Source organism: Alosa pseudoharengus, unplaced genomic scaffold, assembly GCF_046254945.1.
Source record: "Alosa pseudoharengus isolate Yale_2024_CS ecotype anadromous, Long Island Sound unplaced genomic scaffold, YU_APseudo_1.1 YU_APseudo_1.1_scf_1, whole genome shotgun sequence".
Lineage (NCBI taxonomy): Eukaryota > Metazoa > Chordata > Actinopteri > Clupeiformes > Clupeidae > Alosa > Alosa pseudoharengus.
Window position 1 is genome coordinate 4,211,125 of NW_027468564.1, and position 27,398 is coordinate 4,238,522.

The window sequence follows — 27,398 nt, forward strand, 5'->3', positions numbered from 1 at the left end:
TATAGCTTTGTGAACGCTCCTGGCTGCGCTGGGAAATCCGCCATGCTATGGAACAAGCACGCCTGTTGTTAAAGGGAATGTGAAATGACGCTCTGATTGGTTTATTGCACATTATGCCCAAACCACACCCATGAGTAATGTAGCTACTTCAGACCACCCCATTTTAGATTTGCGTCGGGTGCAACAGTCATTATCCCACCGGTAAAATAGCAACAGTGCCCGAGATCCGCCCACAAAACTACTTTGCGCTTTGCGTTTTTTTATAATTCCGTTTTCCGTCGTTAAGATAGAGCCCAATGTGACACGGGTAATATGTCAAAGTTAAGTTAAGTTTACACAACATTTTACCATTAGAGAATTAATAGATTTTTACAGTAAACCAACCTGCAGAAAAAATATAGCGTTTATCCAGTACCGGAGTAGCAATCGGGAGAGCCGGGAGGATTCTGGGTGGGCCTGTGGATTAACGTCCAGAAAACCGAGGTTATCATTCAGGAAACCTCTCCATCTTCCACCCTACTAGTATTCACTGTTGAAGGAATCCCACTGAAGATCGTCCAACACTTCTGCTATCTTGGCAGCATTCTAACACCCAGCTGCTCAGTTGGTGATGACATTCTGGCCCGCATCAACCATGCCTCCTCTACTTTTGGTAGACTATGCTCCCGGGTCTTTGAGAACCACCATCTACGCACTTCAACAGAGGCAGTCTGTCTCTCCACACTTCTACATGGCGCAGAATCCTGGACAGTCTACCAAGGTCACATTAGACAACTTGAGGCTTTTCATATCAAATGCCTTCAACGCATCCTTGGAATCAGCTGGGAAGACTGCATTCCCCATAGTGATATTCTCCAGCATGCTCAATCCTCCAGTGTTGAGGCAGCCGTTGCTCTGAGACAACTAAGGTGGATGGGAGACGTAATCCGAAGCTCTGCATACAGGCTACCCCGCCAGGTCCTCTATGGACAACTGCCTGCAGCCAGTAGAAGACCAGGTGGGCAGAAAAGTTAAAAGAAACTCTAAAGAAATGTGACATCAAGCCTGAACTCCTTGAGGTCAGTGTAATGGATTGCCATTGCTGGCACTCCCTGTGTGTGTGTGCACGTTAGACAAAGTACAATACACACAAATAAGACTGTTCAACTGGTTTCTAAATCTGAATTACAGCGCAAACAATCTAAGAATTGTTTTTAGAGATTCCCCAAACACTCCAGACATTGTAGTTGTCAATTAACTTTCTACACGCATTCTTATTTAGGAAGAAGGTTGTTGCTTTGGTGCTTACATGAACCTGTGTTTTTCTGAGAAAATTATAAAATACCAGCCATTAACAAAGGCTTTAGCAGTGTGTGGTTACAGCACAAAACTGATTGTCCTATTTATGGAGGTCTAGAACATGTTCACAGACTCTGCATCAGAGGCTTGCAAAATTGCTGGATTGAGTTAAAATAACTCAAATCAAATAGACCAATACTGTTCTGTGTCAGCAGTCATAGGCAGTCTACATATTTGGAGAAGGTGGTGCCATCTCTATCCTTAACATAAATACAGTACATTATATACATACTTACTTATTTATTTATTCATATGTTTGTGACTATTAGCAGTGTTTGAATTGTCAGGTGAAACATACCAGGCTCTTTGAAAAATTTGGATGCTGTAATCTCTTTGTGTCGAGGGGAGGGGTGTGTGGATGTGGGAGAGGATGTGTGTGCGTGTGTGTGTGTGTGTGTGTGTTAAGGAGACAGAGTGTGTGTGTGTATATGTTTGTGAGGGAAAAAAGGGAGTGTATGTGTGTGTGTGTGTGTGTGTACAAGTGTAACTAAGTGGAGGGGATGGTGTGTTTTTATCTGTGCGTGTGAGGTTGTGGACATGGTAGTGTATGTTTGTGTGTGTGTGTGAGAGGATAGGGGGAGTGTGTGTGTGTGTGTGAGAGGATATTTTTATATTCATTTCATCCTCCTTGACTGTGCCACTTCTGGTTGGTGGGTGTGCGTAGTGCATCAGGGGCACAGAAATTGTGATTAAGCTTCACAGTCTGTCGGGGGTGCTGTGCTTCTTGTGCACTAGGCGTGTTCACCAATCAGGGGTGCAGTGTTTCCCATACATTGACTAATCTGTTCATATAATCCATATAATCAACCCTGGCCTCCACACAATGTTCTATGTTGTAGGCCTACTATTTAAATGAGATAAAATCCTTTCATTGAGCTGCACTTTTTATGCACGCAGCCTTTCCTTGCCCCGCCTCGCTCTCTCTCGTAACGGATCCTCCATCCCTCATCTGCATGTACATCTAACAAAACATTAACAATTTTTTAAGGATTGTTGCTGACACATAGAAGCATAGAAGACGACTGGCTAAATTGCTATTAAATCCGCTTAGCATTGTGACCATGCTGTGCAAATTTGTTCAAAACTGCTGCATTCAAGTTAGCTCTGCTAAGGTCTTATCACAACATAGTATATTGGGGAGACCAAACTAAGTTAAGTTATGCAATCATACCGTATATATGAATTGCATCCAGTGTGGATCCAATTCATACACATGGTAGTGTGTAATCACATGTCAAGCCTTCCTCCCTCATGAATGTCTTAAAGTGACAGGCACTCAATTATAACTCAATTAGACTATACACCTACAATGTATTGACATCAAAGATACATGTAATAGATTATGTGGCATATGCTATTAAGATTTAATTCCTCAATCAGCTACCACCACAGATAGAATTCAATTCTGTGGGAAACACTGGGGGTGACATATATTAAAGGGACAATTGGAATATTGAACTGAATCAACCCAAATTGTGCTGCCCTAGTATGAAGGAGTGGGTGTCTGTGTGTGTGTGAATATGTGTGTGGAAGGGGGGGGGGGAGAGTGTATGTGTGGTTTGGGTGGGAGAAAGTGTGTGTTCTCTTTCTGTCAAGGGGTGTTTGTGTGTTTGTGTGTGTGTGTGAAGAAGAGAGGAGAGTAGTGCGTGTGTGTGAGAGGAAGAGAGGAGAGTAGTGTGTGTATGTGTGTGTGAGAGAGAGAGGGAGAGTGTGTGTGAGGAAGAGTGGGAGTGTGTGTGTGTGAGGAAGAGAAGGAGTGTGTGTGTGTGTGAGAGAGAGAGAGCAAGAGAGGGAGAGTGTGTGTGTGAGAGAGGAAGAGGGAGAGTGTGTGTGTGTGAGGAAGAGAGGGAGAGTTTGTGTGTGTGTGTGTGTGTGAGGAAGAGAAGGAGAGTGCATACAGTTTACAGATACAGTTTTGCGCATGGCAATACAATGCATGCATGAGAGACTGAGACACGTGTTTGTTTGTTTGAAGTGTGTGTATCATGTCTGAGAGAGGGGAATCCATGTGTTTTGATTTCAACTTGGTAGTTGTAGTCTACACATGTAATATCCAAACAATCCAACTCCAAATCCCACAACATCTTGCGAATTATCCTCCCAAATCGAGTAAGTGATATGTTTTGCCTAAAGCGAAAGTAGCCTACCTTCCGATCGAGCTGAGGTGCATTCAAATTAGGCAAGCAGAGATAGCCCGTACCTCCGCCCATTGACGTACTTCCGCTCAATGTCATTTTCCTTCAGTACTCCGTCTGGGATTGCTTACTTTGCCCTTGTTTACTTCGGCTTCAAGACGCCGGACGAACAGAGGGCGTGGCAGAGAAATTACAATTAACAGGCATGGTCTTTGAATTCTCTGTCCGTGCCCTCGAAGCAGACCGCTTCGAATGCTAATACACTGCACATATATTTAAATTATATTACCGGTACTCTAAACCACCTTCTGTAAACCAACTGCATACTACCGTCTACACTGCACTATATTTATTGTCCTATCTATGCACCACCTGTCTATACTTTGTATATCACATTGCACTTTTCTGCACATCTGGTTAGACGCAAACTGCATTTCTTTGTCTTTGTACTTGAGTTCTGCACAATGACAATAAAGTTGAATCTAATCATCTAATCTAAAGTCGCCATAAAAACAGCTACAGCGAACATGCTAATCATGGTATAGATACAGATAAACGTCAGTGGATTAAAGATTAAAAACACAGTAAAAAGAAGGTGACAGTTTGTATACACAAACAACAATACATGTATAATGATTAAGTCTTTAGGAAGATTCATGTTACAGTGGATCATATGAATTAACTGAGGTGCAATTGCATTGTGCATTACATATTGCACAACAAGTGTAATCTTTCATTTGTGTGTCTGTGTGTGTGTTTGTGTGTAAGGATTGTACGCATGTGAATGAGCTGTGTAGTGTCATTACAGGGGAATAATGTATCTTGATTATGTTGATTTATTGAGGCACTGTTAAACAATCACTTTCATTTATCCATTTCTGTAATATTTTATCTTTTCTTATGTTGATATGCAGACTTGCGGAATGCAAACTCTCAGAGAACTCCTGGAAAATTGTGGCTACTGTTCTACAGTCACCAAACTCCCTGATAGAGCTGGACCTAAGTCACAATGACCTGGAAGATTCCGGAGTTCAGCTTCTCTCTAAGGGACTGCCTAGTCCCCACTGCAAACTGCAGACATTAAGGTTGGTGTAGGAGGCTGACTGCAGATATTGAAAGGAGAGGGGCACAATGTGCTCCTCACAGATGAGAATTATACTGTTAGACTTTTTGTTGTATTTTTACAGCAACTTACAGGCAACACTGTAGTCAGAGACAATATGTAACCATGTTACAGTAATGCAACTGTATGTGTCGGTATGGTGCCCTTACCGCTAAAGACACATACAGTTGCATTACTGTAACATGGATACAGTATGTCTCTGGCTACAGTGTTGTAAGTTACTTTATCTTCTCCTAAACAGTAGCTTTACTGCAAGTCTCTTTTTAAAACATCATTACTGTAATTTTCGATACAAAACCCTTGCTGTATCCCAAGGATTCCCCACTACTTTGTTTTTGGTACGAAAACTTTGTTTTGAATGCTAAATACAGCAATGCTAGAGCAAACTACTCTTAAAGTAAAGTACTCATTTTTCATTCTATATTGATCTACTTTGCACACAGCTTCGCACGACCTGGTGCTAGAGCTCAGTTGTGTTTCTAAAATCATATCATGTGACCTAGAGGGCTGAAATGTGGTCAGCTGGGATTAGTGCATGCTTCACCTCATTGTGTGCTGAGTGTGTTTCACTAATTCACGGATTGGGATAAATGCAGAGACCAAATTTCCCTCATGGGATCAAAAGAATATATATACTTATATAATATATACTATATAAAAATTGCATTTGGGGCTTTATGCTATATGAGAGCTATCACTCTCACCAGTGTGTTCAAAATGTATAATTATTCAGGACACATCATATGAACACAACACACACACAAACAACCACAAAAGCAGTTAGCAGTCCATACAGCCTATTTTAAGTCAGACCACTAGGAGGCGGTAGGCAGTAGCCTCGACAAAAAACGCAAAAAGGTGTAGGCTAAAAAGGTCCAAAAAACGAGAGTGGAAAAAAAGGATCTTCAGTCAAAAAAGACCTCTTCAGCCTAAGGCTGTCACATTCAGCAATCGCGGGGAAACACCGGCGAACTAAACACACAGCAGACACCGGTAGAGGAACACAATAGGGCGTAGTGTGGTCAAAATTAATCCAAGACAACTGGTGTGAGACTGCAGCTTTATTCACGACGCCGGGAGCATGTTACCCACGTGAAATGTCAAAGTAACAAGCCCACACATGGGTGAAGCCAACTCTTATACCCTTAACACACACCCATGGAAAATCACAAGTTGTCACCCTCCAGTGATCACTTAACCATCTGGTATTTTAACAGAGATAAGAAATGTTTACGACCCCCCATCCTGAGGGTTACCCACAGTTCGGTGACACAGGGGTTAATTTAACTAAACATTCCAAAATAGGAGTTTCAGAAAACACAAGGGTCAGAGTAAGGAGATGATAATTAGATTTCACTACATGTATATAAGGTATACTAAACATTCAATGAGAAACATAAAAATTATCCCACATATTCCCCCCTGTGGAGCTGTAAAGCTACATGTTTAATACAGTACTCTACATGTGTATATACTAACACAACTAGTCTAATCAACAATATATTTAAAACCTACCAAACAATGGTTAAAAGTTACTTCCTACCATTAATCAGATTATTGAAGTTCTAAATCTAAATTACAAACTGGGAAAACAGAAAATGAAAAACAAAGTTACATCATCATCATTTAAACCAGGTACATAGGGTCAGACTCATTCGTACACTTCTTTTACTAACATGTTTCCTCTATCTCAATATCTGGTGTTTCCATGAATGGGAAGATGTCTTCATACATTCCAGTCGCAGTAACCGATACATAACTTGTCACTGTGGCCTGTCTGTTTAGAGCTCTAAATATACAAGCTAATGTGAACTTCCCTATAAGAAGTACTATACGGACGACCACCACAGGGACAAGGAATGGTAATCCAATTCGTAACATTACCATTAGGATGTTTGAGGCAGTTGTACCAAATCTTTTTTCAAAGTCCTCGAGAAACATATTGTAACGATTTGATAGCGAACCACACAGTTGTCCAATCAAAAGGTTTATTCACTGAGAACGAGAGCAGTGACACAGACAGACCAAGACAATGCAAACAGGGCAGGTCAAGCACGTACCCACACTACACATACAGGGGAGGTCCAGCCCCCCACACAAAAAGGATCACACACGAGGGATAACTAAAAGGGAAACATGTCACAATAAAGACGCTAACATTACACTTAAAACTAAGGAGAATAACGACATAAACCCCCCAAATGTTCGCTCTCGTATCCCAGGATCCCCTGCGCGGGAGAACGCGAACACTGTCTTTTGCGCGGATGTTACACAATCAAAAGCAGTGAGTGGAGGTGGATCTGGCACAGCTTTTCGGATGTCTTCAATATATTGGGTGATATTGTTGTACTCATCTGGCACTAAGAAGCAACATGAGGTCTCAACGCCCTGACATAGACCCCCTTGCTCTGCTAACAACAAATCTAGGGCCATTCTATGGGCTACTAGCTCAGTATAGATAGCTTAGATTTTACTTCCTCATTCAGCATCGAAAGAGCTGCTGCTGTTTCATTCGCTACACTTTGCAGGTGATAAGCTAGTCCGTTCATTTTTTGTAAAGCTGCTACTACACCACCCCAGAGAAAGTCCAACCCACAGTAGCTCCCTGTCCTGTCCATGGGTCTGCTATAACATATCCTTTCCATTTACTCATACCTCCTGATGTATAAGTCATCTCTCTTAGATGGGTAAATCTAGTAGATTGTTTTTGATTATCAAAAAGTCAAAGTCAAAGTCAAAGTCAGCTTTATTGTCAATTTCTTCACATGTTCCAGACATACAAAGAGATCGAAATTACGTTTCTCACTATCCCACGGTGGAGACAAGACATATTTTAACAATTTTAAGTCCACAGACAAACATAACATTCAAGTAAACAAAAAAGTAAGTAAATAAGTAAATAAGAGGGCACATATAATGAAAAAATAAGAGCAGCAAAATTTGGTTGAAATTGTGCATAGACAGTCAATAAAATAAAATACTAGTGCAAAGTCAGGCCAATAAGAGGCTGAGGTAGTTCTGTTTGACCTAAGTAAGAAATAAAGTGGCATAGTGGTGCAAGTTATGTAAGAGCAGCAGAAGTGTTGTGTTTCCAGGACAACAACAACAAGTTGCAAAGTGTACAAGTGTGCAAGTGGAGTGGTGCAGGCGGCCATTTGTGGGTCCAATGTCCAGGATGTTATGTAGCTGAGGGTGGAGGGGGGAGAGGAGGGAGAGAGTTCAGCATCCTAACAGCTTGGTGTATGAAGCTGTTGGTGAGTCTGGTAGTGCGGGAGCGCAGGCTTCTGTACCTCTTCCCAGAGGGCAGTAGATCAAACAGATTGTGAGCGGGGTGACTTGCATCACTCACAATTTTGGTCGCCTTGCGGGTGAGGTGGGTGGTGTAAATGTCCTTCAGGGAGGGGAGTGAAGCACCAATAATCCTTCCAGCTGTGTTCACTATGCGCTGCAGGGCTTTCCTGTTGTATTCAGTGCAGCTTCCGCCCCACACAGCGATACAGCTGGAGAGGATGCTCTCAATGGTGCCTCGGTAGAATGTGGTCATGATGGCTGGTGGAGCACTTGCTCGCCTGAGTTTCCGCAGGAAGTACAGGCGGCGCTGAGCTCTCTTCGCCAGTGATGCTGTGTTGGTGGTCCAGGAGAGGTCTTCACTGATGTGCACCCCCAGGAATTTGGTGCTGCTCGCTCTCTCCACCACAGCACCGTCGATGGTCAGTGGCAGGTGTTGGGTGTGACCTCTCCGGAAGTCAACAACAATCTCTTTGGTCTTGCTGACGTTCAGCAGGAGGTTGTTGTCCCTGCACCACGTGGTCAGATGGTCGACCTCCAACCTGTATTGAGTCTCGTCGCCCTTGGTGATGATTATAATATTTTCCATGTAAAATCCACATTGTAGGAGCAATAGCAGCTATGTAACAGGTTCCTACAGCATTAGGAGGCCAGTATGTGTATGCCATTTTACCACACACCTAATACATGCCCATGGGAAGCGCAAAATTGAAGTTTGGACTTGGAACACTGCTATACCTTATGAGAGGAAAATAATTCCCTCCCAGCCAAATCCCAGGTTCACTTTTGCTATCAGCAGAATCAAGTTGATCATAATTTGCTTTGAGATAATATTGGCATTTACTATGTCCTAATTGTTTCCGTATCATGTTATCTTTGCCAGAGAACCTAACAGACAAACACACAAAGGGCCCTATCATGACATTCTAAAGTGCATCGTCACTCGTCAAAAGTCTATTCAAATTTAGTAGGATGTCCAGTTCACATTGGGAGGGCTTTCGTTATCAAAAGTTGAGCGCATGGTGCAACAAGGTGTTCCTAGGTTTTTTAATCAGTCATATGGGTGTGTTTGGGGCGTAACATCATTTTAAACCAATGAGAATGACATCTGGCATTCCTTTTAACGGCGCAAAGCGCGATATGTCAAATAAATGCATCGGTATTTTGGCATTCAACGGCGCATTTGAAGGAGGCTGCTTGCTAGACCGTATGAAATAGTCATTCTTAAACCATGCATTACTAAAACCTAGCATAGCCTTTACGCATTTGCACTTGTCTATTATTTGAACTCATTGGCAAAATGAAACTAACTTTACCAAGGAGTCAGTCAACGACAAGACAGCTATATGCAGTTACTTTCACTATTGACTAAAAATGGGTTACCACCGAAAACATAGGCTGGAAAAAGCAACACTCACCCTAATATTGCTGAAATGACTGAAATAAAACAATATTTATCCTGCAGAGGAGTTGCTTATATCTCGTGACAGTACATCTTCAGCTGTGCTCCATACGTGTCTCTCGCCTCTCCCCTAATCACTTTTAACCGTCATTACCAATTTGCAAATGATGGTGAATAACTGATCATCATGAGATGTACAGTATTTCGTAATATCTTTATTCTAATTATGTTTCCCATTGTAATCGTGCAATTTGTAATGCTTTGCATGGACGTGCGCTGGTGTGCGTTCATGAATGATAGAAGGATGGTGCGTCAAAGTCAAAGTCAAAGTCAAAGTCAGCTTTATTGTCAATTTCTTCACATGTTCCAGACATACAAAGAGATCGAAATTACGTTTCTCACTATCCCACGGTGGAGACAAGACATATTTTAACAATTTTAAGTCCACAGACAAACATAACATTCAAGTAAACAAAAAAGTAAGTAAATAAGTAAATAAGTAAAGTAAATAAGTGCGTGCACCTGCCAATATGACTGTTGACATACGCTCTTAAAATAGCATATGAACAACTTCTGACCAGGTTTAGGTGGTGTATGATAGCGATTTTTAGACAACGCGCCAGGCCCCTCCCTAGGTTGTTAATTGCCACACCCCTGGTAGCAATGTTTAAAAAATAAACGTGCAAAATACCGAATTCAACTTTGTGCGGGTGAAAAGCGAACTTTACGCCATGCCCAAAACCTTTAGTAGCAGGCACCTGCATAGTTTCTAAGTTCCATCCGGATACTCTCAAAGGAAATCCACTATTATTGCAAACAGTATAAGGTTTTGCTGCTTGAGGCATCGCTTGTCCCTTTGTGATTGAAACAGGCCAATACTCTTTATACTTTGCATTTGCCTCAGAGTTAATTCACCCTAATTTTCTTTTTGACCACTCTCCTGTTTCATTTAACCACACTGAATCCATTAAGGTCAACATAATATTCAAGGATGAGCCATGCAAGAATTTCTCTATGTTTTCTAACCCTACTTCTGAAAGACATTGAGGACTAGTACATAGTCTGGCGGCTGCACATACAGAGTCCTGAAAAGTGCGATATGGAAATACTCGCACCTGAAAAGATTTGTCTTGGCATACCCAACGTGTGTCAGAGCTAAACAAACTATGCAAGCCATTTCGAAATCTTGTTTTATTTAAACTACTCAAAGCAATCTCAAATCCTCACCAGAAACACCAACAGTCAATATATTAATCCAAATCCTAGTTTCGTTTGTTTTATGGACTACTAGGTGGTCGTGGAAGAGATCGTTAAAACATTATTTGTCTGGTAAGCGGAACCAAAGTTTCACAGGCACCGTTGTGGTAGAACAAAGGACCTACAAACTCGTCCTTTCATTGGAGAGTCGCCTCGCGTTCAACGGATTCATTTGCATAAAGCTGGGCATCGGCCAGCTTTTTGACGCGCGACATTATTTCAAATGCAGCGCTGCCTTCCCGGAATGCTTTGCGGGCGCGTTAAAGTCGCTTGACGTCACCCATAGGACTAGAGTGGAATGCGACACGACAAAAAGAAGTGTCGTGCAAGTGGATCGGTACCGTACTGTACTGTAATGTAGCGCGACAGAGAAGCTGGCCGATGCCCAGCTTTATGCAAATGAATCCGTTGAACGCGAGGCGACTCTCCAATGAAAGGACGAGTATGTAGGTCCTTTGTTCTACCACAACGGTGCCTGTGAAACTTTGGTTCTGCTTACAAGACAAATAATGTTTTAACGATCTCTTCCACGACCACCTAGTAGTCCATAAAACAAACGAAACTAGGATTTGGATGAATATATTGACTGTTGGTGTTTCTGGTGAGGATTTGAGATTGCATTGAGTAGTTTAAATAAAACAATATTTCCAAATGGCTTGCATAGTTTGTTTAGGCTATTAATGTGTTGTATACTGTTAAGTACATGCCTAAAATTGTGGTCCATTTGTGGAAAAACACTTAAGATACGTTAAAACGAACTGAGTATGAGCTGGTTACTGACATTTTGAACAAAACGCCCACACACGACAATGTGGGGAGGCAGCGCGACATCTATGCGACACGACAAAAAGAAGTGTCGTGCAAGTGGATCCCTACCGTAACTCTCCGGGGCGAGCGCTCTCCTCGCGCCTCCATTTAAACAAAGTGCATTAAAAGTCACTCCTACCCAAAACGCGCGTCCAACAGTCAGCTGACATCAAATGTACATACATGGCATATTAAACAGAGAGAAAATACTAATACATATTCATACAAACAACCATGTAAAAATGTGATTTTGGCAACCTTTACAACTAGAATGCAAACTGAAATACAATAATGCAATTATAAAATAGCCTAATTGTGCTATAATAAACAGTAACCAAAAAATGAATCTTAATAATATTACATCTAAATCTGAGTCTAAATTACAATATGGAAAATGGCACTAACACCATGGATTAGGCAGGTCGGGTAAAGAAAAAATAACTAAATTGTTAATTGCCGGTGGGTCCTGGGTTGATGAAGGAGGGTTATGCTAAGTCATTAATGACCAAAACTTCACCTTCACTGTTATATGCTGTGAATGCGTCTCTATGCTGTATTTTGCGTGTCTCCTCCTCAAATGTTATTTGGGATGCGCTAATTTGTGATGGGTTTTTTCGTAGGGAAGTTTTTTTGACTGAAACACGTATGAAGTTTGTGAAATAAAGTGATTGTTTTACTTTGTAGCAGAATACTTTTTAGGGGGAAATGTAAATCTTAGCTGATTCAAGACCATTCGAGGGCAAGTTGACAATGTGTAGGCTAAATGTGAGCAATATGGTCAAACGAAAAGGCCATTAGGGTAAATATAGGCTAAGAGTAAATCTAGTAGCCTACAAGCTAGCCCACATTATCAAGGGTATTTTGGGTAGGGGAACGTTCACTATGGGTTAATGTTTCAGTTAGTAGGCCTATAGCTTGACATTAGTGAGGACATTAAACTCTGTGTGATCGATTTTGTTTAATTACCAATTATGAGCTTTAATTAACTAATGAATAAATCCAGACTGTTGTCTATTTCCTAAAAACTCCGTCTGTCATTGTTTTTGTTAGACTGACGTGACGCCCTGTGTGAATAACATATGTTTTACATGAATTTATCAACAAAGACAGGGTAGTGGGTGCGTGCGTGGCAGTTACACCCAGGTCCGCATCCTGTGAGATGCGACAATTCAGCCGTGGATGTGTTTTTTTTTTTTTTCAAAAGAACATCGAAGCTAACGTGTTTCAGTCTAAAACAACTTTCCTACGATAAAACCCATCACAAATGAGCGCATTCCAAATAACGTAAGAGGAGGAGACACGCACAATATGCCCCCTACGCATTCACTCACACACAGAGGAGCATAGAGAACAGCTCAACACTGACAAGTAGCGTCAATATTTTGGTCATTAATGACAAGCCTCCTTAAAAGTCATCCATGCATCTCTCTACATGTGTATCGTCGGACTAATGGGATGTCGGACCAATGGGCTTCCTTTTTTCGGACTAATGGTATGTCGGACTTATGATTTCTCCTCAATGGGTCATTTTCGGACTAATGGGATGTCGGACTAGGCTAATGGGATTTCGGACCAATGATACGGAACCGTAGGAGTTACAAAGTGTATTGACGGTAGTAGTATTACCTGGCATAAGCATAGACATGCATACACGCAAGGGCTACAAAACTTTTTTTTATTTATTTATTTAAAACATTGTCTTAACTGCAAGTGAAGCGCGAGCATCATCCCTGCTGTCTCTTCTTTTTCCTTTTTTCCGCCCCCGACTCTTAGTGCCTTTTCAAAGCGATGTCTACTGTCTGCCAAATTTGGGATTGAGGAATAATCGAACAGACCACTGGGAGGTGGGGGAGGGGGGCACCAGAGGGAGACTAGAGAAAGGGTTGCACAGGAGATTCACCTTTTTCTCGACTAATTTGGTCTAGGCCTATATTACTTTTGTATTGCTTTTGCATATTAACATGCTTTAGACATATTGTATTTGTTATTAATACTAGTAGCCTATTGTGGTGATTTTTCACGACCCAGATTTTTTGGTGCCCCCCCAGGCACTTGGTGCCCTACGCGCAGTGCGTGATGTGCGTGTGCGGAGCGCCGGCACTGTAAAATTAAAATTCCACTGGAGCTCCAAGCGGATTTGTACATAGCCTTACAACACTGTTTACAGCTCTTCGAGTCACGGTAAAATGTCGTTTTGGTACATAGCTAATTTAGATACACCTATGGTGTGGGTGTTTGGGTTTCTTTAGGAATCCGCCGTCTTGGTTTGGTTTGTATAGAAATGGATAAGTGACACATACAGTACAGTACACGCAAGACGGCAGAAATAGGCTACGGGACGGACCGGCGGTAATAGGGGGATACAGAGAGATCGTATCTCACTGAAAGTTAATATTTTGTCACTAGCAAAAACCTACATCTGTCTTTTGTCAAATACAGTTGCATTTTCAGCTCTGAGTTTGAACAAAACCGTTCAGGAATTATTTAAGCAAGTGGAACGTGCGCATTGTTTAATGTATCCCTCCTGGTCAGCAGGAATAAAACAGGCATGGGTGACGAAAGAAACGTACAGTTAGCCTAAGCTATTAAACTACCCACAATTTCAATATTTTACAACAAATCCAGGTAGGCAGGTAGAAAAAGTAGCCTACATAACATGACGCGATTGAAGACGAGACGCGAGACGCGTGTGTGTGATTAGATAAATTGGCACTGGCAGATGTTAGCACAAGCAGTAGGCCTACTGTAAAATCACATGCTAAAAAGTAAACAATAAGCCATGCCACTTACATTTCTGACGTCTGTCTGCGCGCTGCAAGTGCATCAAGGTCCCGCCTTAGACCATGTTAATGGCCAATCGCAGACTAGGGTTTTGGGGTGGCATCTGGGGTGGCCAATCGAATCTCAAGGATGGCCTGTGCCCCTCTAGCTCCTTCCTTGCTGGCACGAGGGATACTCACGTCACTTTGGAATATAGTCATATGAGCGCAGCCGTTAAAGTCAGTTGAACAAGACCACAGAGAGTTATTCAGTAGCTCTGCTGTACCTGCCTCGTTTGGCTGTTAACGTTAAGACTTTAAGAAAATACTTGAACCTTCTCGCCAGGTAGGCATCTGAACTCTTTTCCTTTCCTTTCAGTACGTCTTAAGTTAATCAATTATACTAGAATAAGTTATTTGGGAAAACTGGGGAGAGGACATTGGAGCTAACGTTAGCAGCTCAGTGTTTCTGTTTAACGTTAACGTTATTATGCTTGCGACCGTCTAACTATCCACAACGGTGTTGTTAACTTTATACTGATTAGATGTCTTCAATAAATAACCTTTTGTAATGAATTTAACTCGTAAATAAGTTTAAAGAGTATTTTCATAATTTGTTCAGAGTTTTGGTTTTTAATGGCAGTGTACGGTTCTCCTCTGTGAATGTTGTCCAATGTTAGTGTTAAGAAAGTAAGTTAACTCAACAAGAGACCACAGCAAGTCATTAGTTCTGTTGTGCCTCTTTTTGCGGTTAACGTTAACACTTGAAAAAAAGTCTCGAAACTTCTCCGAGGCTTTGAGGAGTTGTGTTAACGTTAGGGTAGTTAGATCTGCTGTTTTTAGCCTGGTGCCCAACGACCATCCTGCGGGTCTAACGGCTGCTTGCGGCTCGAGCCCGGACCTCTCCATGGAACTCCTGATTCTAGAATACTAAAATGTATAATGTAGGCCTATTCATGAGCTCATATCCTGAATAGCACCTGAGCAACTACCTCATTGAGATAGATAAAGGACATTTAATAATAAGAATAAATAAAAAAATATGGCCATTAAATTTAATAAAGAAATGATATGAAACAAAATACATAGCTGCAGTGACAACATGTGGTGATAATCTATACTAAATCAGTGTAAGTGACTTCATTGACCAGCATTGGCCTATGGCAACAGTAGTGATCCGATCTGATTTTTTCTTCTTATGCAGGCTTGCTTATTGTAAACTCACAGATAAATCTTGTGAGATTGTGGCTTCAGTTCTACAGTCAGCAAACTCCCTGCAACTGCTGGACTTGAGTGAAAATGACCTGGGGGATTCTGGAGTCCAGCTTCTCTCTAAGGGACTGTCCAGTTCCAACTGCAAAATACACACATTAAGGTGGGTGCAGGCATTTCTTTGTCTTAAATGTCCTCATTAGTTAGAAGAACCATGACAACATAACAGTAGAACATCAACTGGTCAACCAAATAAAAAAGTAGCAATTAACATCCTACCCTTATATCATTGTATCATTCTACTTTTTAATTTATTTTTGAGTTTTAAAATGTGTGAACTGATAAAATCACACATTTGTTTATTAAAGTTACACTTGTGACAAGTCTGGTGAAGAGTGGCTTGGGATATCCCTTCCTATTTTTCAATGAATGGAATGTTCACATTGGACAATTGAGAGCAAAAAGCGGAGTGTCCAAGTGGGGATGTCCTGAGATATCGCCCCTCAAGGAATGTCTCTTGTCCAATTAGAAATGAATAGTTTTACCAGACCTATCTGTTGTAAAATAAACAAATAACTTCAGATTCAAACATTGTCACCAGTTATATGCATGAAAAAACAATGAAAATGACAATCTCTCACTTTCTTTCTCTCTCTCTCTCTCTCTCTCTCTCTCTCTCTCTCTCTCTCTCTCAATCTCTCAATTTCTTTCTCTCACAGGCTCTCTGATTGTCTCATCTCAGAGAAGGGTTGTGGTTTCCTGGCTTCAGCTCTGACTTCCCATCTAAAACACTTAGATCTGACCTACAATGATCCTGGAGAATCAGGACTGAAGCTGTTATCTGCTAGACTGGAGGATCCTGTCTGTAAACCGGTGATACTTAGGTATGTTTGGAAGGAAACCCCACTGTTGCACATTTAGACGTTGTCTCTATACCAAGTGTAGTGGCCTATTTTCAAATGTGTATTGTAATAGCTGCTTTACACTGAAACATATTTATCTCTTTGATGCAGCATGCAATAATACAAATATTTAGAGGCGTGTTCAAATTCGCAAACATAGTCGAATGTTTAAGAACCTTTACAAATAGTTTTCTGTTTGTTTATAACTGTTCAGATCCCAGGCTGGGAGACTACAGTTTTTCTCAATTCTTCAATTAGAAATAATACAAATACTTTATTGTCTATTTGGGGCATCCTTGGCCTACTGGTTAGGGAATCCAACTTGTGACCGGTTCGATCTCTAAGTCCCAAAGATCTACAGGTCTGTCGCGTTCTACATGGACCATTATCAGCAACCATTCATCCAATATTCCAAAGGCACATTCTGTTTACTAATCTGATATAATTTTAAAAGGCTAACTGAAAAAACATTGGAGAACCCTTTTGCAATTATGTAAGCACATAATGTAAGCACAAGTGCTGCCCTGATAAAAAAAAAAACTGATCTCTATACTTGGCCAATAAACCTGATTTACATTCATATTTTACATTTATACTTACATTTTACTTTTGGTGACGAAAGCAAAAGCTCACAAGTCTAGGTGTTTACTGTAGGTCTATTACAATTAAAAAGGACAAATTGTAGTCCAATGAAATTTGTCTTTTCAATGGCAGTTACATCCTGGGAGGAATGAATATAAAAATAAGATTTAAAAAACAAAAAATGGCACAGACATAGCAAAAATGGAGGCTGAAACTCCTAATTTTGAGAACAGTGTTTTGCATTTTGTTGTGTTATCTATTAGGCCTATTATTACTGTCAGTAACCAAAGAAAGTAGTACAACAAACAATCATTAATTCAGGGTTCCCAACATGTGGTCTGTGTGCTTCAGAGGTAGTCCTCAGGTTGGTCACTAACTTGTCTAAGTACAGGACAGACAGTGTCGGGGCATTTTACTTCATGATTGTCTCCTTCTGAGGACTAGAGGGGCCTTGAGGCGTCACCTTGGGACAAGTGGATGCCTTTGTATGCGATAAAGACAGCTGGAAAGAGAGTTACTTCATTACTTTATATAAGGGGAAATGTATACAGCAGCAGAATATTTTCTGTGGGATAATAAATCACATTGCATTTCACAGGTGGCACAATCAGAAAAACAGCAGTGTTGACATCTGTCATGGTACATGTGTGTGACATTTTGTTTTTCTTACAGAACTGACCATGCTTTAGACAGAGCACGGCCACGTTTGCTGAAATGTAAGTTTTTATTGTTTATTCAGTATTTGTGATCATTCACACACATGTTTTAGCTTGAATGTGTGTATGTGTGTCTAATGTGTGTGTGTGTGCCTGTGGGTGTGTGTGTTCCGAAATTCGTTCCAACAGCCTTAGTGAGTAGGTGTGTGTGTCTGTGTTTGTGTTGGTAGGGTGTGTGCGTGTGTGTTTGTGTGTCTGTGTGTGTGTGTGTTGATAGGATGTTGGTAGGGTGAGTAGGAGTGCGTGTGTTTTTTTGTTTGTGTTGACAATGTGTGTGTGTGTGTGTGTGTGTGTGTGTTTGTTTGTGTTGACATGGTGTGTGAATGTGTATGTGTTGACATTGTGTGTGTGTGTGCTGGAAGGTTGAGTAGGAGTGTGTGTGCATGCGTGTGTGTGTTTTTGTTTGTCTTGACATTGTGTGTGTGTTTATTTGTTTGTGTTGACATGGTGTGTATGTGTGGTGGTAGGGTGTGTAGGTGTGTGTTTGTGTTAAAGTGGTTTGTGTGTGTGTTTGTTTGTGTGTGTGTGTGTGTTGGTAGGATGTGTAGATGTGTGTGTGTGTTTGTGTGTGTTGGTAGGGTGTGTAGAAGTGTGTGTGTGTGTGTGTGCGTGTGCTGGTAGGGTAGTGGTGTGTGTGTGTGTGCTGGTAAGGTAGTGGTGTGTGTGTGTGTGTGCTGGTAGGGTAGTGGTGTGTGTGTGTGTGCTGGTAGGGTAGTGGTGTGTGTGTGCTGGTAAGGTAGTGGTGTGTGTGTGTGTGCTGGTAGGGTAGTGGTGTGTGTATGTGTGTGTGTGTGTGTGTGCTGGTAGGGTAGTGGTGTGTGTGTGCTGGTAGGGTAGTGGTGTGTGTGTGCTGGTAAGGTAGTGGTGTGTGTGTGTGCTGGTAGGGTAGTGGTGTGTGTATGTGTGTGTGTGTGTGTGTGTGTGTGTGCTGGTAGGGTGGTGGTGTGTGTGTGTGCTTTTAGGGTAGTGGTGTGTCTGTGTGTGTGTGTGTGTGTGTGTGTGTGTGTGTGTGTGTGTGTGTGTGTGTGTGTGTGTGTGCTGGTAGGGTAGTGGTGTGTGTATGTGTGTGTGTGTGTGTGTGTGTGTGTGCTGGTAGGGTAGTGGTGTGTGTGTGTGCTTTTAGGGTAGTGGTGTGTCTGTGTGTGTGTGTGTGTGTGTGTGTGTGTGTGTGTGTGTGTGTGTGTGTGTGTGTGTGTGTGTGTGTGTGCTGGTAGGGTAGTGGTGTGTGTGTGTATGTGTGCTGGTAGGGTAGTGGTGTGTGTGTATGCTGGTAGGGTAGTGGTGTGTGTGTATGCGGGTAGGGCAGTGGTGTGTGTGTGTGTGTGTGCTGGTAGGGTAGTGGTGTGTATGTGTATGTCTGTGTACTGGTAGAGTAGTGGTGTGTGTGTGTGTGTGTGTGCTGGTAGGGTAGTGGTGTGTGTGTGTGTGTGTGCTGGTAGGGTAGTGGTGTGCGTGTGTGCTGGTAGGGTAGTGGTGTGTGTGTGTGTGTCTGTGTGTGTGCAGGTAGGGTAGTGGTGTGTGTGTGTGTGTGTGCAGGTAGGGTAGTGGTGGGTGGGTGGGTGGGTAGGTGTGTGTGTGTGCTGATAGGGTAGTAGTATGTGTGTGTCTGTGTGTGTGTGCAGGTAGGGTAGTGGTGTGTGTGTGGTAGGGTAGTGGTGTGTGTGTGTGTGTGTGCTGGTAGGGTAGTGGTGTGTGTGTGTGTGTTCTCATGTTCTCTGTGTGTGTGTGTAGGTGTGTGTATGTAGTTGTGTGTGTGCTGGTAGGGTAGTGGTGTGTATGTGTGTGTATGTGTATGCTGGTAGAATAGTGTGTGTGTGTGTGTGTGTACTGGTAAGGTAGTGGTGTGTGTGCGTGTGCTGGTAGGGTAGTGGTGTGTGTGTGTGTACTGGTAGGGTAGTGGTGTGTCTGTGTGTGCTGGTAGGGTAGTGGTGTGTCTGTGTGTGCTGGTAGGGTAGTTGTGTGTGTGTGTGTGTGTGTATGTGTGTGTGTGTGCTGGTAGGGTAGTGGTGTGTGTGTGTGTGTGTGTGTGTGTGTGCTGGTAGGGTAGTGGTGTGTGTGTGTGCTGGTAGGGTAGTGGTGTGTGTGTGTGTGTGTGTGTGTGTGTGTTTACTGGTAGGTGGTAGGGTAGTGGTGTGTGTGTGTGTGTGTGTGTGTGTGTGTGCTGGTAGGGTAGTGGTGTGTGTGTGTGTGTGTGTGTGCAGGTAGGGTAGTGGTGTGTGTATGTGTGTGTGCTGGTAGGGTAGTTGTGTGTGTGTGTCTGTATGTGTGTGGTAGGGTAGTGGTGTGTGTGTGTGTGTTGTCATGGTTTGTTTGTGTGTGTTTGTGTGATGTGAGCAGAAGTGTGTGTGTGTGTGTGTTCTCATGTTCTCTCCTCTTGTCTGCAGATGCCTGTGATCTCACACTGGACCCAAACACAGCACACAGACGTCTCTCTCTCTCTGAGGGGAACAGAAAGGTGACACGTGTGAGAGAGCAGCAGCCGTATCCTGAACACCCAGAGAGATTTGACTCCAGGTGTCTGGTGTTGTGTAGAGAGGGTCTGACTGGACGCTGCTACTGGGAGGCTGAGTGGAGTGGAGATGGAGCTGATATATCTGATATATCTGTGGCCTATAAAAGCATCGAGAGGAAAGGGGGCAGTGATGACGTCATGATGGGACGGAATGCCAAGTCCTGGAGTCTGGAGTGCTCTCCTCATCACAGTTACTATGTCCTGCACAATAATGAACACACTTACATACCTGCCCCCTCCTCCCGCTCCAGAACAGTAGGAGTTTACCTGGACTGGCCGGCCGGCACTCTGTCCTTCTACAGCGTCTCCACTAACACACTCACCCACCTGCACACGTTCCACTCCACATTCACTGAGCCCCTCTGTCCAGGGTTTCTGTTTTATTATTATGGCTCCTCAGTGTCCCTGCGCAAGATCACATGAGCTCGTCCTCCAACAGGTACATCCACCTGTCACTCTTTCTCTTCTTACCCTCTCTTCTCTTCCACTCTCTCTGTCCGTCTCTCATTCCCCTCTACCTCTCTGTCCTCTCTCTGTCTCTAACTCCCTCTGTTCCTCCCCCTCTCCTCCTCTCTCTTTCATTTGCTCTCTGCCCTCCCTTTCTCTTTTCCCCCTCCTCCCTTTCTCTTCTTCCCCTCCTCCCTTTCTCATCTCCCTCTCCTCTCTTCCTCTCTCTCTCATTCTCTCTCCATTTTCAGATGTGTGTGTGTGTGTGGTTTGTATGACACTGTAATGTAATACAGGCTTGTAGGCACAAGAAGCTCTTTTACAAACAGTAAAGAACAACATTGTTAAAGTAAAGAAAACATTGTTTTCTATGTATGTGTGTGTGTGTGTGTGTGTGTGGTTTGGTGTCTATTTAAGTTATGTTGCCCACTGGCATATCACACACGTCAAGCTAATATTTTTGAAGTTGAATGTGTGTGTGTGTGTGTGTGTGTGTGTATGACACTGGTGTCTATTTAAGTAACTGCCAAAATTCAGACTTAAATTCATCAAGTCAAGACTCTGTGTAACATTCCGCAGTAACCACGTAACCGTAGCAACATCCATTCTGTTGATCTGTGGCCCTGGCAGTGGAGCAGGGCTTGTTGCTATGGCAATAGCTCCAGCTTTGGCCCATAGAACTGCAGGAACACCAGTCACACACTCCTGTTCATACACATGTGTAATGTATGTATATATATTCAATTATACAATTATTACTGTTTTGGTGATACTAAACAAATGCTGATAATGCTTTCTTTATATTTATTTATATTATGCCCTTTCCCTAAAATTAATGTGTGGATTATAAGAATGTTCCAGCAACAACAATATGATGTATTCTGTTCTCCCTAAAGTATAGTTATTTGCTGAATTATCTTTGAAAAATGATTTGCTGATCTGAGGTGTCAGTGTTATGTGTTGACATAGAAAAAACATGTTTGCTTGTTGCTTGTTTTTCTGTCTTAAAATATGTAAATAAAATGTGTTTCTGACTTTGAAATGTCTAAATAAAGATTCTGAAAGGAGATGTGATGAACCTGTTGTCATTTTATTTGTTCCAATGTTTTTTTATGCGATAACAAAACAGAGTATGTGATTTTTATTTTGTGATTTGTTTTTTCTTCAAACTTCCTTTTTCTGTAGTTGGACATGGCATGCATTGACCACCATGGCCATCTCTACTTTCAGTGCAACAATGTAACAGATTGGTGTATTGCAGTAGTATAATAACTAGGGCTGTCAAAATAACACGTTCATTTTGATTAAATGATCACAGAAATATTAACTTGTTAAAAAAAAAAGCGCTGATTAATCACATTTTCAAAGTGACATTTTGACAATGCAGTCTGGCTATTGGTGATTGAAGAAGGAACACGTGAAAGCTGCATGAAACGTTTAAAGAACGCCCAAACTAATCCTGTTGACAGGAGCATCAATCTACTATTTCTGCAGTAAGGAATTCTTGTTGCCTACCATGGGAGTTCGTCAAGTCTGAAGTATCACCAGAGAATGTTTAATGGGTACCCGTGCTCTGGTATCACCCCAATGCAACTAATCTGAGTAGGGCTACCCAGAAGCGCGCATCATGCTGAACGAACAATGCAACGCAATACGGAGGTAGGCTACGAGTTAGCACACTGATGACATGGCCGCCGTCGCCAGTATTGTCAGTAGCCTATTGCCTCTACATTTCGATGTAGTTTTCATACATGACATTACCTAAGATAAAATGCCAACTTCTAGCTTGTTAATTCTCCTGAAATACAGAACTACCCAGCTAGCCACCAAAACATCGTAGCCCACTGTCTTAAGCTACCTATAAATATTTGTTGCGGTAGCCTATTAAATCGCAAACTTCTAGCCTGTCAAATCCATGACAGACCTATAGCCACCAAACATCGATGTAGGCCTACTGACTTACCTACCGTTTTAACTTGCAAACGTTTAGATTGTCATTCTTTAAAATGTCATGGGCCTAGTGTCTCTCATCCCCCGGTTTTTCCTACTGTTCAATTATGTCTTTTTCTACTCAACGTTCTATATACGGCTCTGCTATTTCTTATCCTGGACTGCCACCTACTGGTTAGAAAAGGTAACAACCTAGTAATTATGTGAATGAAAATCTACATGTTTGAATGGCCAAAAAAGGACAAATACCTTGGTGTTAGGGTACTGCACATGTAATTGACAGTGAGTGGAAACTTCAGTCATTTCTTGTAATACTATGATCCATCACCATCACCACGACACTCTTTCACACCTTACCTTACCTTATGCACAGAGAATCACAGGCTCAGTCCCTGCTACAGTCATTGCAAGCGCACCTGAGTGATTAATCACCCACTATGTGGATACTGTTTTTTAGAATTGATTTAGATTAAATTTTATTTAGTATAATTTGTATTTTAGTATATTTAGTATATTCTTTATCTTCTACAGTCCTTATTGCTTAGTTGTGTTTTTTATATACTTTTAATTACTTCTGCTGTTAGTGAATGTGTGTGTGTGTGTGTGTGTTGTCTATATGTTACTGTGACCTTGAATTTCCCTAGGGATCAATAAAGTATCTTTCTATCTATCTATCTATCTATATGATGTAGACCTTTATTGGCTTCCAATCACATATGCATTTCTAAGATACATCATATCTAATATAAGATGTTATGATTTACAAATCATGTTAACCCTATATGTAATTGAGAATAGGTTAAAGATAACATATGAACTGTTGGAGAAAGGAGAAAGATTTTTTGAAAAACAATCGCTCCACCTCTTAATTTAACCCTCAGGGGCCGTATTCACAAAGCCTTTTATCTTACCACTAGTAGTACTCCTAAATCGCACTAAAAGATTTTAGCTAGGAGTTTTCTCTTAAAAGTTATTCACAAAGCCTTTCAGACCTACTCTTAGTAAGGAAAAATGACACCTCCTAAACTAAGAGTGAGTTTTCGTTGCTATAGATGACGTCATTACTCATGCACGAGCTTGACTGAAGTGACCACCTTGATTGGCTGATGATTGTAACTCGGGAATGATTCCAAAACACCTCCCTTATGATGATGAGTGACAGGTGACAGGTCTGAGAATGTGTGCGCTACACAAGTAGTGCGAAGGACGGAAGATGATGAATAACAAATAGCCAAACAAATAAAAGGCAAAACAAATAGCCTAGTAGCCTAATGAAACATAGGCCTACGGATTGATGCAGTATCTTTGTAACATTATTAAATTAATCTGTCACCATATGCCTATGTTTGCAAAGAGGAGAACATTTGAATTTGATTCACAATGAAATGTTACATTTAATTTACATGTTGACAATGAGTAGTTTTGGTTGTTGTTGGTGGCGTTATTGCATCCCTTTTATGGCTACAGAATTGTTCCCTCGCGATTGGAAGCTCCTGTTGCCGCATACGCATTTCAAAACATCGCAACGTGAAATGCCACAAAAAGCTGTTTGTGAATAGGTCTTAGTGAGTTAGGAGTCCTCTCGACTTCTTTTAAGCTGTCCCAGACTTAGGTGCTACTTTTAGGTCTAAAATGCTTCGTGAATTACTTTTAGTGAAAAAAATTAGGAGTCCTGAAGTTAGGAGTGACACGCCCATTATTTTTAGGAGTTGCTCCTAAATTCCACACTTAGGAGCTACTTTTAGCCTTAAAACTTTTTTGTGAATACGGCCCCAGAACTCCAGACATTTTTTGCAGGCTTTTGCATTACTATGATGTTTAGCTACCTACATACACACATTAACAGTAAAATTTAGCTTGTCCATACATTTGGAAATTCATTACCACCATAATGTCAAAGAAATCAATTCCAGAAAACAGTGGACATGTTTATTAGTGTGTAAAGTGTTTTACAATGTGTGTTGCATCTTGTATCCATTAAAAGAAATTGTTGCATTTTGTCAAGATATTCATTAAGATAAATGTGGAAAAACTTTTATTCAAAGTTGGGAGCTTAATTACCATTGTAGGAGCCATTTTGAGTTTATGTTCATTTAAATTAGTGTGCTATTGGAGCACTGGGGCCGTATTCACAAAGCCTTTTATCTTACCACTAGGAGTACTCCTATATTGCACTAAAAGATTTTAGCTAGGAGTTTTCTCTTAAAAGTTATTCACAAAGCCTTTCAGACCTACTCTTAGTAAGGAAAAATGACAACTCCTAAACTAAGAGTGAGTCTTCGTTGCTATGGATGACGTCATTACTCATGCACGAGCTTGACTGAAGTGACCACCTTGATTGGCTGATGATTGTAACGCGGGAATGATTCCAAACACCTCCCTTATCACGATGAGTGACAGGTGACAGGTCTGAGAATGCGTGCGCTACACAAGTAGTGCGAAGGACGGAAGATGATGAATAACTGAATAAAAAGGCCTAGCCTAAATGAATAAAAAGTAAGGGAAAATAAATAGCCTAGTAGCCTAATGAAACATAGGCCTACGGATTGATGCAGTATCATTGCAACATTATTAAATTAATCTGTCACCATATGCCTACGTTTGCAAAGAGGAGAACATTTTAATTTGATTCACAATGAAACGTTACATTTAATTTACATGTTAATGAGTTTTGGTTGTTGTTGGTGGCGTTATTGCGTCCCTTATGAATGCAAAATTGTTCCCTCGCGATTAGAAGATCCTGTTGCCGCATACGCATTTCAAAACATCGCGACGTGAAATGCCGCAAAAAGCTGTTTGTGAATAGGTCTTAGTGAGTTAGGAGTCCTCTTGACTTCTTTTAAGCTGTCCCAGACTTAGGTGCTACTTTTAGGTCTAAAATGCTTTGTGAATTACTTTTAGTGAAAAAAATTAGGAGTCCTAAAGTTAGGAGTGACACGCCCATTATTTTTAGGAGTTGCTCCTAAATTCGGCACTTAGGAGCTACTTTTAGCCTTAAAATTCTTTGTGAATACGGCCCCTGGTATACTTGTTAGATTTGGGGTCCTTTATTTTGTAGGTACTTTTAGTTTGACAGGCGGTGAGAAAGTTTTGAAGTTAAAGATGGCCGCCTCTCACCTTTGACCCCAAAAAACCTAGAACAATGAACAAGCTGTTGGAATGTATTGAGCATACAGTTCTTTACAATTGCTATTGAATCGCTATAGAATTACTATTGGATCACTATTGGATTACTATTGGATCACTATTGGATTACTATTGAATTACTATTGGATTACTATTGAATACTTTTTGGTAGGGATGGGCAGAACGAGGCTTTTTGAAACAACGAAACGTTTGAAGCAATTGAGCCGGAATTGTGTCGAGGCTTCGAAACAATCCGACACACGTAAATCCATGGTGACATCTAGTGGCCAGTTTTGCTAACATCACATTTTGACCGTGAAACACAACTGCTCCAGACGAAGAATATAAGTAGCCAACATGGAACGCAAGATTACGTCCACAGCCACGTGGTTTCGTGGTTAACACACTTGCATTCGGCCGGAGCGGCCGGTGTTCGACTCCCTGCTGGTGCTTAGAAAGTTCAGACTAGTATATGCCTTCAGTAATTAGAACATTTTTATATCTGCCAGTTACAGATGTTTTGTTATTTCAGTTTCATTACATTATCCTTTGGAATATGCTGGAGAGGAAAATGCTACAATGGTTTTAAAATGTAGGCTATTATGGCCCAGGGTTTTTTTTTGGGAACATGTTGTAGGGAAATAAAGGATACATGAATGAAGCAGGTTAGACTAATCAGGTTCAACATGGGAAAAGTAAACAACACATTTTTTGTATGTCAACATAAATGTTTATTTAGGAATAACAGTTGTTCTGCCGTCTTGGCATTTAATCTGTTTCTTGTTTTTGAATAAACCTTCCCAGCCTTGGAAAAAAAGGCACACTTGTTGCTGGCATGCATTTTTTTGCCATCACACTTAGGTTTGGATAAACCACTCTCCTCTCCTGCCAGTATTTCAAAGGGTCACTAGACTATATCTATCTAAACTATCGCTCAGTGTCAGTCTCTAGCGTGTTATTTAATTAATCTATATCACTAACCTATCAATCACAAGAAAGCACTATGAATCGCTATATGTCGCTATATCTCTCAAAATCTCTCTCCTCACAAAAAAAACACAAAGATAGGATGTGTTTGAATGACTTTTAAGCATTCTGGGACTTTGTAATTTAGATCAAACAGGTGTTTCCTCGTGTAATTGGCTCGCGCGGTGAGTGTACCACCTGTCCAAACCAAATTCAAACATCACAAAGCCTCACTTAGCCACGGTCACGTGACATGGCCGTTTTGACCCACACTTCGAACACTTTTCGAAACACTTGCATTTCGGAAGCTCGACACTGTTTCGAAACGTCAGCTTCGAGCGTCACATCCCTACTTTTGGGACATTATTTGTTTTGATGTTAAGTTGTGCCTTTTTCAACCATCATTTTTCAACCACTTACCAATCGTTTGTTGGATTACTGGAGTCCATGCTATGTCTGCTACTACCAACCTGCTTGCCTGCCTATCTGCCTGCTACCATCAACCTACTTACCTGCCTGCTGCCAGCCTTGCCCTGCTTACCTGCCCTGTTTACCTACCTGCTTGAATCCCATCTCATCCACCTGTAAAAGGTACCATTTAAGTGTTTCTTTTTTGAATAGCTTGTCAAAGAAGCAAAGCTCAGCTAAGAGTGGCCCGCCACTACATATGGTAAAGAACTTTGCAATCGCTTACGCTGCTTCAGAGAATTGTTTGGAACCCATGCTAAATCTCTATGGTAACTCTTCCAGGTGATTCTAACTTGCATGGTAACTATGGTAACTCTTCCAGGTGTATCAGAATACTCACACATCACGGAGCAGAAGATCCATGGACAGAATGATGAACTCAACCTGCAACTCAAAGGAAGGCTGCAC

The 27,398-nt window shown here is 41.5% G+C and overlaps 1 protein-coding gene across 1 annotated transcript in view; it reads left to right on the forward strand.

Annotated features, from left to right (window-relative positions):
- The window catches only part of LOC143108316 (NACHT, LRR and PYD domains-containing protein 12-like), a 46,475-nt gene extending 24,917 nt beyond the window's left edge, over window positions 1–21,558 (forward strand). The window contains exons 8-12 of the mRNA XM_076274132.1: window positions 4,388–4,558; window positions 15,314–15,484; window positions 16,041–16,205; window positions 17,478–17,521; window positions 19,906–21,558. Coding sequence (XP_076130247.1) covers window positions 4,388–4,558; window positions 15,314–15,484; window positions 16,041–16,205; window positions 17,478–17,521; window positions 19,906–20,456 — 1,102 coding nt within the window. The 3' untranslated portion in view covers window positions 20,457–21,558. The remainder of the gene's footprint in view (window positions 1–4,387; window positions 4,559–15,313; window positions 15,485–16,040; window positions 16,206–17,477; window positions 17,522–19,905) is intronic.
- Window positions 21,559–27,398: the final 5,840 nt, after the last annotated feature.